The sequence below is a fragment of the Artemia sp. Qi Xiang Cuo genome, chromosome 8, assembly GCF_049724085.1.
Source record: "Artemia sp. Qi Xiang Cuo chromosome 8, ASM4972408v1, whole genome shotgun sequence".
NCBI lineage: Eukaryota > Metazoa > Arthropoda > Branchiopoda > Anostraca > Artemiidae > Artemia > Artemia sp. Qi Xiang Cuo.
Window position 1 is genome coordinate 10,283,167 of NC_142801.1, and position 13,258 is coordinate 10,296,424.

The following is a 13,258-nucleotide window of genomic DNA, read 5'->3' on the forward strand; positions in this document are numbered from 1 at the left end:
GGCAGAGAACTATAGTTTTGTTTCAATGACTGCATATTTCAAGGGGTCAACTGAAATATCTAAATCAAGTCATTGGACAATTGTGACTCATTCACTTGCAGGATAAACCAGAAAAAAATCTCTTGGATATCTGTGTAAACCTAGTGTTATCTTCTTATTTATCATACATTAAATTAGGGATATTTTCATGAATAACTGAACTTGAATGAATCAGATTTCTCCATTGTAGCTTTGTTTGGGCCAAGAAAAAGAAAACAACACTTCAATATGTGCCATAGCAGGCTTGCAATTTAAAGAAACTCTTGTTTCTCTGGAACACAAGCATCACTAACACTAAAATTGAGTACAAAATCGTGTAAGGCATGTAAGAGAATCATTGGTGGTGCTTGGTTGTGCCAATAACTTCATTTGGGGCTGCTTGGTTCCTTTAGAGCTTTAAATAATTCTGATTATTGTCAAATCCCATGATTATTTTGAAAATTGCATAAGTAGAAAGATCTAACAATTTACAAATAAACATTGACATTTCGATTATAGTCAATAGCAAACAAAAAATCAGTTCATGAAATCCAGAAAACTTGTCTTTTTTTTCAATATGGAAGAAATAGCTCAGGCTAACAATGATCAAATTGCAGACCCTGAACCATATTAAATAAAAAAGACAGACTGCTCTTCAAAGGAAATCATGAAGTAGAATCAGTCACGTACCCATGGGGGGCTAAAGGGGCTGTAGCCCCCCCCCCCCTCAAGAAAAAAGTTTATGCCCAAGCAATTTTTTAAGGAATTTTTTAAGTTTTCTGTTGGTTGGCCCAAGGACCCCAGTCAGCCCTCTCCCCCCCCCCATAATAATTTTCTGAGTACACCACTGAGTAGAATCAAAACCAGTGGGGCCAGCGTCAGATATAGCCATAGACAATAGACAAAAGTTAAGTTATTATGTATATTTGCAAAGAGTATGGAATTTTGTAATGGTGTATTTGTTTTTGTAATAAACCTTAACCACTTTTAATTGAAAGACAGAAATCTGAAAGAAAAAAGTAAACTATTTACAAATTTAAAAACATTTAGCAAACCTTGTTCAATAGGATTAAAATATTATTATAATAAAAAAATATTATTATTATAAAATAGGGAATAGTATGCATAATGAGATAAAAATACAACAGAAAAATTCATTGTTTAGGGTTATATCTAGGACAGTATGAGGGATACATAGTCATTATAACAAATGTTTTATTTGGAAAAAATGTCAATTGGGGAATGAAAGGCAACGGAGGATAGTAACAACACCAGAGAAAGAAATATGCTAACAAAATAAAAGTAGTACCCTAAGACTTCCTTATTTTATACTCTTTTCAAGTATCATACTTGTGTAGTTTTTCACATTATTAAATGAAACAGAATCAAAATGAAATTTTAGTGAAAAATTTGTCCTTTTATTAAAGTGAAATTAAACTGAATGTCACAAATGTGATTATTCTAAAAAAAAAAAATTCTCCTTTAACCTAGATTAGAATTATAGTTGTGTTGATGTTTCAAAAAAAAAAAAACTTAACTTAATATACTCTTTTCAAGTATCATACTTGTGTAGTTTTTTACATTATTAAATGAAACAGAAATGAAACATTAGTGAAAAATTTGTCCTTTTATTAAAGTGAAATTAAACTGAATGTCACAAATGTGATTATTCTAAAAAAAATTCTCCTTTAACCTAGATTAGAATTATAGTTGTGTTGATGTTTCAACAAAAAAAACTACACTTAATATTTTCAATGAATACAAATGACACAGGTTTTAAGGGAGGGGGTTGGCCTAACTCCCAGTTATGTGTAAATCTCAAATAAAACGTTGATTTTCTGTTGTCTGTTGAAAAACACACTGTTTAAGACACGTTTTTAGTAAAGCACAAATGATAGTCTGACCTTTTGAGGGTTTCAAGTGGTAGGAGTTGTGCCTATATTTGTGGTAATTTCCGTTTATTTTAAGTTTGACTCTTCATATGCGTTTATTTCTGCTTGTTTTTAGTACCGTATTTCTTTTTAAATAAAAAAAAAAAATCCTGGGAAGTATTTTGAAATTAAATGTCTTAAAATATAATTTACTGATCAAATAAAATGAAATTTGGTAGTTAGTCAGCAGGGCCAGTGGTTACCAGGATGCTACCATTTCAGTGGCAATAACCTACTTCTAGCACAGTTGGAACAACGACCAGTCTTCTCTTTGGTAACTGGCAAGCCTCTTTTCAGCTTTTGTTCTAATATCTTTCAGACGGACTTTTTTTTATAGTTTTTTTTTTTCAGAATTTAATTGATTTTACTTATTTGAATGCTAATGAACTTCTGACTGACATGTTGATAAAAAAGGAAAAAAAGCATTAAAGGGTCTGTTAACTATAGAACGTTTATTTTTTCCATTATTTATAGATTTCGTTTGTATTCCCCGTTTTTTTTTTGTCTACTCAGCTTCACGCTTATTATAAATTGAGATTGCAGTTGAACTTAAGGAGTGTAAATGAAGATAGTAAAGGTATGTTTATGACAAGCTGAGGATCTGTAAGATCCAAATAAAGATGAAATCTTGGCGTGTATGCTTTCGAAAATGCTGCTCTTCTCTGGCTGGATCTGTGTATTTTGAAACGAGTTCACTTATTTAATTTTACTTTGGTATGTTCATGCCTTGAATGTACGATGCAACAACACTGGACCTCCATTTGAAACACATTTTGTTCCAAGTCTATATATATATATATATATATATATATATATATATATATATATATATATATATATATATATATATATATATATATATATATATATAATATATATAAATATATATATAATATATATATATATATATATATATATATATATATATATATATATATATATATATATATATATATATATATATATATATTTTTTTTTGGGGGGGAGGATGATTAAAAATGTATAATATATATTTCATGAGGATAGCCATATTTTAGAACGTTGCCATTTCCTAAGACTTAGAGCTACGGTACCCAGAAGTTTTGAAACTATCATTTTGCAACTTTATGCTAATCCGTTTTCTAATGTATGCCTGTAAACTTTTGAAAAACTGCTTGTAGTTTTGTCCCTCCCTGGATCAGGATTGTATCTAGACCTTGGCTCTGCTGAACCTGCATTTTCGCCTGGACTGTTCTGCTAAATATCACCAAAACCAACCAGAAACTCTTTTAAATCTAAAGTAGGCCTACTCAGAAAAGACTTAATTTCCGCGTGAAGTAATTAGTAGTAGTAGTAGTATTTGCAAGAAGACGATAATTGGATAGACTTCAAAAGGGGATCCAGGCCACCAGCGGAAAGTGTTTATGGCTTCTCATTCTTTGGCTAATCATAGACAACGCAATAGCGCTGCCTAAGTAAAGAACGAAGGTTGGCACAATGTTTTTTTTTAGGTTTAGACCAGGGCACTTCGTATCGAAGCAGTTGTCGTAGAAACTTCGAAAAGGGCTTCTTTGATTGGAAATTGGAAGGAATAGTGCCCTTATTAATTGTCGAAAGCGATTGGAAGGCAAGTAACACCACTTACACGCCCAACGTTTCTCCAAACACATCCCAATAAAAATTTTGAGATAGCAACTGTATTCAGCGTAGTCGATTTCCAAATAGAAATTGTGTTTTTGAGGAGGACACCCCCCTCCCCAACAGCCCTCAGGGCAAGCGTTGTAAGTTATGCCCTGGGGGCATATAAGGTTTTTATTGAAAGCTTTGTTGTAGAAACTTCAAAAAGGGTTCATTCGATTGGATATTCAAAGGGCCAATGCCTTTTTTATTAGTTGAAAGTGATTGGAGGGTAGCTAACCCCTCACTCCCACCTTTTCCCCAAACACATTGAATAAAAATTTTGAGATAACCATTTTGTTCAACGTAGTAGAAAGTTCTGGAAATTATGTCTTTGAGGAGGACACCCCCCCCCCCCCCAGCCCTCACGGCAAGGGTTGTAAGTTATGCCCTGGGGGCATATAAGGTTTTTATAGAAAGCATTGTCGTAGAAACTTCTAAAAGGAATCATTTTATTTGAAATTGAAATGGCTAGTGACCTTTTTAATAGTCAAAAGTAATTGGAGGGCAACTAACCCCCATCTCATGCCCACTATTTATCCAAACACATCCAATCAAAATTTTGAGATAGCCATTTTTTTCACATTGTTGAAAGTTCTAGAAATTAGGTCTTTGAGGATGATAACTCCCACAGAGTCCTCAGGGCAAGGTTTATAAGTTATACACAGGGGGCATATAAGGTTTTTTATTGAAAACTTTGTCGCAGAAACATGAAAAAGGGCTCACTCGATTAGAAATTCAAAGGACTAATGCCCTTTTTAATAGTCAAAAATTACTGGAGGGCAACTAACCCTCCTATCACACGTATCTTTTCCCCAAACACATCCAATCAAAATTGTTAGATAGCCATTTTTTCAGCGTAGTTGAAAGTTCTGGAAATTATGTCTTTGAGGATGACAAACCCCCCGGAGCTCCCAGGGCAAATGTTGTAAGTTGGGCCCTGGGGGCATATAAGGTTTTTTATAGATAGTGTTGTCGTAAAAGCTTGAAAAGGGGCTCATTCAATTTGAAATTGAGAGGGCTAGTGCCCTTTTTAATAGTCGGAAGTGATGGGAGGATAACTAAACCCCCTCTCACGCCCACAATTTCCCCAAACACATCCAATAAAAAGTGCAAGATAGCCATTTTATTGAACGTGTTTAAAACTTCTAAAAACCATATCTTTTGTAGATGACAACCCCCCCCCCCTCCCCCACATACCTAATGTCAATGAGTAGAAGCTATGCCCTGGGGACTTATGCAGTTCTTATAGAACGCATTGTCGTAGAAACTTCAAAAAGGAATCATTTCATTTGAAATTGAAATGGCTAGTGACCTTTTTAATAGTCAAAAGTAATTGGAGGGCAACTAACCCCCATCTCACGCCCACCATTTATTCCAAACACATCCAATCAAAACTTTAAGATAGGAGTTTTGTTCATCGTAGTTAAACGTTCCGAAAATTATATTGTTGAGAATGACAACCCTCTCAGAGTCCTCAGGACAATGGATGTAAGTTACACCCTGGGGATATATAAGGTTTTTTATAGAAAACGTTATCGTAGAAACTTCAAAAAGGGCTCATTCGATTAGAAATTGAAAGGGCTAGTGCCCTTTTGAATAGTCAAAAGTTACTGAAGGGCAACTAACCCCCCTCTCACGCCCATCTTTTCCCCAAACATATCCAATCAAAATTTTTAGATAGCCATTTTTTGGCTATCTGAGCCCCCAGGGCAAAGGTTGTTAGTTAGGCCCTGGGGGCATATAAGGTTTTTATAGATAGTGTTGTCGTAAAAACTTGAAAAGGGGCTCATGCAATTGGAAATTGAGAGGACTAGTGCTCTTTTTAATAATCAGAAGTGATTGGAGGATAACTAGCCCCCCTCCCACGCCCACCATTTCCCCAAAAACATCCAATCAAAATTTTGAGATAGCCGTTTGTTCATCGTAGTTGAAACTTCTGGAAATTAGGTCTTTGAGGATGACAAACCCCCGCAGAGGCCCCAGGGCAAGGGTTGTAAGTTATGCCCTGGGGGCATATAAGGTTTTTTATAGAAAGTGTTGTCGTAGAAACTTCAAAAGGGACTCATTCAATTGGAAATTGAGAGAACTAGTGCCCTTTTTAATAGTCGGAAGTGATTGGAGGATAACTAACCCCCCTCTCACGCCCACCATTTCCCCAAACACATGCTATCAAAATTTTGAGATAGGTATTTTGTTGAACGTAGTTGAAACTTCTGGAAATTAGGTCTTTGAGGATGACAACCCCCCGCAGAGCCCCCAGGGCAAAGGTTGTTAGTTATGCCCTGGTGGCATATAAGGCTTATATAGATAGCGTTGTCGTAAAAACTTGAAAAGGGGCTCATGCAACTGGAAATTGAGAGGACTAGGGCCCTTTTTAATAGTCGGAAGTGATTGGAGGATAACTAACCACCTTCTCACGCCCATCATTTCCCCAAACACATGCAATCAAAATTTTGAGATAGGCATTTTGTTGAACGTAGTTGAAACTTCTGGAAATTAGGTCTTTGAGGATGACAACCCCCCACAGTCCTCAGGGCTAAGGTTGTAAGTTATGGTCTGGGGGCATATAATGTATTTAGAGAAATTTTTGTTGTAAAAATTTCAAAAAGGGCTCATTCGACTGTAAATTGAAAGAGCCATTGTCCTTTTTCATAGTCGAAAGTATTCGGAGGGAGAATCCCCCCCCCACGCGCCCATCATTTCCCCAAACATTTTCGATCAACATTTTGATCTGGCCATTTTGTTCTACGTAGTTGAAAGGTCTGAAAATTATTTCTCCCCCCATAGCCCTCAGGATAAGGGTCGTAAGGTATGCCCTTGTGGCATATAAGGTTTTTATAGAAAGTTTTTTATAGAAGCTTCAGAAACGGCTCATTTGATTGGAATTTGAGAACACTGGTGCCTTTTTTAGTAGTAAAAAGAGATCAAAGGGCAAATACCCCCCCCCCACCCGCGCCCATAATTTCTCCAAACACTTCAATCAAAATTTTGTGATAGACATTTTGTTCAGCGTATCAGAACGGTCGGGAAATTATGTCTTTGAGGATAGCAAAACCCCCAGCCCTCAGGGTAAGGGTCGTAAGTTATGCCCTGGGGACCTATAAGGTTTTTATAGAAAGCATAGTGGTGTAAACTTTGGAGGGGGCTCATTGGATTGGTGATCAGACGTTCTAGTGATCTTTTTAAGAGTCAAAGTGATCGGAGAGCGGGTACTCCTCCCCCCCGCCCACGCACACACATACGTCGTATTGTCCCGAAATGCATCTAATAGAAATTTTGAGATCGCTATTCTATTCAAAATGGTCTAAATATTGTATAACAAGGCCTTTAGGGTCGAAACAATCCCCAGAAATTAGGGGCAAGGTTTGTAAGCTATGCCCAGGGGGTATTTAAGGCTCTTATTGAAGGGATCATTGAGTAACTATAAAAGAGGCTCAGTCTTTCTCCCTGAAAAAGACTATGTCAATATAAAACAAACAGAAATTAATTTAAAAAAACTTTTTCAATAGAATTAGTTTTTTAAAAAAGTAAAGAACTCTATTAAACCCAAATGAACAAAAATAGAATCAAATAATCTACCAAGAATACAACTATCACAAATCAGTATCAATAAATAAATGAAACCTAAAACAAACAGTGAATGAAACGAAACATAAATGAAACCTAAAAAAAACTTATTTATTTTAAAATTAAAATAAATAAGAGTCAAACTCAAAACGAGCAGAAATTAATATGAGTAGGGTTCTAAACCCCAAGCTTTCTAAAAGTCAGAATATAATTTGTACTTTACTGAAAAAAATTCTTTTAAAAGTTTTAACTTTTCTAGCTTTAAGAAATCAAAAATCAATTAAGATTTTAGGGGGAAAAAATCAGCATTTGTATATTAAACTGACAATGCAGATTTTTTTTCAGCTAATTCATTTGAATTTTTTTCGGTGAAAAACAAATTATATTTAGTCCTCACAAGGCTTGGGGCTTAAAAGCAGACTCATATAAATTTTCGCTCGTTTTGAATTCAACTCTTATGTATTTTAATTTCTGTTTGTTTTGGGTTTCATTTATTTATTGATACTGTTTTGTGGTAATTATATTCTGGGTAGGTTATTTGATTCTATTTTTGTTCATTTGGGTTTAATGGAGTTTTTTACTTTTTTTAAACATATTTTGTTGAATAAGTTTTTTTAATTAAATATTACACTCAGGATTTAATAAAATTTCTAATTTTGAATTTTCTTTATTTTGCAATCACTAAATTCAAGAAATGAATAGTATTTTTAGAAAAGTTGCAAGATCATGACCAAGACCTAATTATTAGCGCTATTTTATAGAAAAAAATTCGCTATAACAGCAGAAGCATGGTTTCAATAACTTTCATTTTTGTAATTTTTACTAGGCCTGGTCATTTTTATCTGCTAGTTTTGCTTTCCATCGGCTATCCGCGACTGACGTTTTTTTCCCGCTGAGATATGGCTTATTGCAAATAACCCCTTTGTGACTATTAAATAGAACCTATGAAAGAAAGTGAAATGTTTTTTTTGGATTTGGATCAACACAAATCATAAAATATTGACAGATATTAATTTCTTTTTCATGATTTATACACTATGCTCACAAAACTTTAAAAATATGTTTCTGAAAATTAGCATAGCCTATGTGTAAGACCAACCTAAATATGGATTCAACAATCAAATTAAGTGGGGGTCAGGAGATTTTAGTGCAGAAAGATTTTTCTGATAAACTGATGAACAAAGTCAAGATAAATGATGGTAGATTTCTAATGAAGCCTTCTGTATTTCTGTTTTGGTTAAAGGTAATGAATAACACAAAACTGTGGATGTATAAATGATACTGATCAGCCACTAAAATTTTTATTTATTTTTGCTTATTTTCTTACACTCTTTGCCTATTTTCAGACCTTTCAGCAACGGTAATGCAGAAAGAAATACAAATATGATATTTAAACCAGTTGAAGGAAGTTTTAGATGTTTTTTATTTATTTCTGCTTATTCCAGCCAGTGTTTATTTTATCTATTTCTATTTTATCTGCTTATTTTTATTTATTTCAGCCAGTGCAGAAAGAATTGCAAAAAGGATATACAAACCAGTTGAAGGAAGTGTCGGATGCTTCAGACGGTTTAATGGGACACATCAGTTTGGTTGCTCATGTAAGTTGTAATTTATATCCATTCCTAATTTAAAAGTAGCCAGAAAATGGCTACTTTTATATGGCATTAAAATTTTCTGGATTTTTATCTGTTGACAACACTACCATTAACAGAGTGAATTAGCAGAGCCGCCAATTAGCAGAGCCGAATAACGGTTTACTGCTTGTAAAAGACGATTTCTATTTATTTCATTGTCACCAAAAATGGTAACCCCCCCCCCCCGATTTTTTGCATTACCCGGGGGTAATGCAAACAGTGGTTTGCATTATATTATCATTACAGGACGGGATATATGAATAGAATAACCACATTGATTGACTGAATAAATTCAACTGAAAAAAAATTCTTAAATTATAAACAAAAAACTCGAGGGTTCTCCCAATTTCTGTCACCGCTTGTGCTTCTGGAGTGCCATATCTGCCATATTGTTCTGCTGCATGTTGCACACAGTCCCTGCATTACTTCACACAGTTCCGTCATACTTGACACACTTTCACCAGGTTTATTACTGCCCACTTGTGTATGGGATTTCTAGAAGTTGGTAGACCAACCTCTACCCCCCCCCCGTGAAAAAAAAACACTGGACTAGCTTGTTATAAAAACTGTGGCATAATAAGGCATAAGCGAATTTGAGAAGTGTTTAGTTCTAATGGTTGGTCGTTTTAATCTATCCTCTACGTTTGTCATTGTCACTGGATAAAAGAAATTGGTTAAATTTGCATATCAAATTAGAATTAAGTTTATGAAGGAACAGTAGCTATTAGATAAAGCTGATACATAGCTTGTGTTAACATAGCATAGAATAACTAACAGCCCTTTTTTATAATATAACGACTCAAGCTGTTCACTTGAGTAAGCTGTGTTTTAACTCGACGGCTCACTAGGGTCAACGTATGGGTTTATGGTGACAATGTCCCTTGCAATACCATTCAAAATATAATATAACCACCATTTAAAACAAAATATAATGTAAATAATATAATAAAATAAATTTTATTTATGCGAAAGCATTCAAAATGTAATATAACAACCATTCAAAACAAAATATAATATAAATAATATAACAAAATATATTTCATTTATATATTGTATAAATAATCATAATCATTTTATTGATTCAAGCTATCATACAAAAGTAAAAAGAATAAATTTCTCCTAGATGAATAAATTATAACATTATTGGTCTCATTCTGCCACTTAATTGTTTACTCCTGGAATTGAGTTTTTAGATACCCTGGTAGCTTTTAGTTTTTAATATGCGTATTGTTGATCAGCAATCTAGTTGGTGCTAATGGTTGGATGTCTAAGGACTTACTTTAGAGAAGTGGGGGGGGGGGGCATCCAAATGAAAAGCAAAACAACAGCTTAGTTTCCTGAAAAAAAAATATGGATATGAAGGAAAAATTGTAGAACTTATTCAGACTTTTATTGGGGGGGGGGGGGGGGTAATTTCCCTGAGGGTGTTAATTGTGATGTATTTACCTTAAATTGCACCTACAAGCAACAAGGTGAAACTGCACCCATAGACGTTGCCACAGATGATTAAAGCATGATCGCACATGATTAGCACATCCATATTAGTACTTTGTACTTTTAGCAGTTTCCCATTTTTCGGAATGTTTGTTTTTTCTAGACTGTCTTTACAGGAAGTGCAGGGACGAAGGGTTCTATTATAATTTCATCAACACTGCAACTCCAAGAAATACTAGATTCACTTAAAAATTCGCTAGCTGTTAAACTATTTACCACCCTATGGAGGGGGGGGGGATACTGTTAATGTTCCATGGCAGCCAACTCCAGATGGCTCTGGCTGCCTAACATTTCGTTTTTTCCATCCTTATTGGTAGTTCCTTTTCGCCATTTGAAATCCTTCTCCTCATTGCACTGACAACGTTTTTTTTATTTTTAGAAGCTCCCCTTTTGATGAATTTCTCCTAAACCATATGTGATATGTGATAAACTGGGGGAGGTAAGGTTCAGCCAGGAAGATTATACCTTGGTATGGGTAGTTATTTTTTGTTCATTAGCTTACTGTTGTCCACACCAGACACTTGACTCAGGTGTTCGAATAGAAGCTTTTCAGTTTTACCTTCAATTGGAACACCAGTATCTATCAATTTAATTCTTTTTTTGTTGCAGATTGTCGAGGACAGCCGTCCCCCCCCCTTCTACGTCGTATTTTCCATAATTGTATTCGAAAAATTTTTGAGATAGCCATTTGTTCAAAAATAGTTCAAAGATCGTATAATCAGGCCATTGGGGTAGACAAAATTCTTCAGAGTCTGGGGGTAAGGATTTAGTGAGAGCAAGAAAAATTTTAGAATGGCTGTCCATTCTGAAAATTTGAGGTTAGGTTGGCCCTAAATGACACCATTCCTTCTACAAGAACCTCAGTGAACTGGTCCTTCGCTTCATTCAGTATAGCCTACATTTTTCTCAAATATCTTCTTTTAACAATTAAATTTTATTATCTAGATTTTTTAATCTGGTTTCTAGTTCAGCTTTCAATTCTTTTCTCCGCATCTCAAAAGATTCATCCACAATATAATCTGCTGAATATTTTATTAATTTTTTAAGATGGAATTAAGGCGGACAGTTATTCTTTTATCTTTCAAGTTCGTCAAGTCAAATTTCTTCAATAGCTCTTGGATTAACTGATGTTTTATCATTTCTTTTACATATTGGGCAAAACCAGCTAGAACCAAGCCGGTGAGACATTTTATAAATAACCTATACTCAGGTTGTGACCTCTCTAGACAGTTGATACGCAACCACTTAGCACAAGTATCACAAATTGTTCCTGGCGAGTCCTCACTATGCTCAATAGCAAAAGCACTATATTTATACCCATCTTATTTTTTGGATTTTCATAACGCCTTTATTTCTTTACCCGACTTGTCATGTTCATCAAATTCAAAAACTTTGTCAACACATAGAGATAGGCATATGGTGGGAATACTGGCATTTCAACTTCCTTATGATCGCAATCTGACGCAGGGATCTTAGTAGTCAAGAAGCGTCGTTAATCCGATTACTTACTTATGATTGCAATCTTTCTACGACACCACCAACAATAAAATTTCTGGGTTCATCCAAGTTCATATATTAAGAATTCAACTGTTACAAGCTAAACATGGGTAAAAAGGCACATTTTTTGAAAGCCCTGAATCGTCTCTTCCCAGAACTACACGAAATACTATAGTTTGTTAATTTTTGTCCACTGCTTTTTCAGAGCGTTCTATCCCGATTGTCATCACTATCATCACTCCTATATAGTCATATCAAATTGTGTTAAGATGCTTAAACGTAGTCAGCCAGCAATCAATGGCTCTTTTTGTTGGACTGTGTTCATTTTTTTTCTGGGAATTCCGTTTCTGAGCTAAAAACTAGAGGGGTACTTGTTAATTATTCAGAACACACCCAAGTTGATTCAATTTACAGGTACATGGGTTGAAACAACTGAGATGCTTGGAAGATAAATAGGATATATATAATTTGAGCTATATATTTACACATTATGGGGGGGGGAGGTGAGGGTTAAGTATGGCGGGGCTGCATGCAAAATGTAACTTAACCTAACCAAAAACTCTATATATTAAATATTTAATTAAAATATAACTTCAATATAGTCTTTCCCTTGAGCCTAAGCTAATTGTCTCTGAATGCATACAGCTATAAACCGGTTTTTGTCTGATCTTGCATATCGAAATTCTTGACTGTGTTCTGAATAATTAACAAGTACCCCTAGAGGCAATGATTTAGTTTATCCAAAAGTCTTATGAGGTTAAAGATTCTTAAAGGCCACGTTGTCCCGCATAAGTGTTTGCATCACAAATAAAAAGGAAGGAATGAAAATCATAAGAGCATATTTATAATCCTAATAGATTAAATAATGCTAGGTCAAATGCGGAAAACACTTTAGCGGTGTTTTCCGGTAATTAATCCGGTAATTTATCGCTTTTTCAAGGCAAAAACGATTCTCTTTCTTAGGGGAAAAACAAATACTTGACAAAAAAAATTAATTAAATGAAAGGAAGGGGAGCAAAAATCTCTGCCCGGGTCTTGAAAGGACCTGGGCTGGAGTCATGTTTGAGAAGACTTTAAAGTAAACTTTTGGAGGGGTGAAAACCAATAAATAATACCTCTCCATTGCCTTGGCTGGGTCCCTTTGGCCCAGCTCTGAACAAGATAAAGTTTGCTGAGGTTGCAAAGAAGGTATGCCATGTGAATAATACTTTCAAGGTTTATAATAAACCTAAGAGCAATTCTTGAAATTAAGGTAATGTACCAAGTACTGGTAGGTAATAGCACGATTTTGAGAGCTCGCATCAATGACCTTGAATGTAATACAATTCAGTTGGTATATTTCATTGAGTAATTAAATCATACGCTAGATATTAAGAGAATTTTGTTCCTCCACAAACTTTTCTGTATTGCCATCTACTTTTCACTTACATCAAAGTAGATGGCAGCAACCAGCCATTT

At 34.8% G+C, this 13,258-nt stretch overlaps 1 protein-coding gene across 1 annotated transcript in view; it reads left to right on the forward strand.

Moving 5' to 3' along the window:
- Nct (Nicastrin) overlaps positions 1-13,258 on the forward strand; it is a 101,121-nt gene that overhangs the window by 10,460 nt on the left and 77,403 nt on the right. Inside the window, exon 2 of the mRNA XM_089093205.1 lies at positions 8,675-8,773. Within this exon, the coding sequence (XP_088949331.1) occupies positions 8,675-8,773 (99 nt within the window). The remainder of the gene's footprint in view (positions 1-8,674; positions 8,774-13,258) is intronic.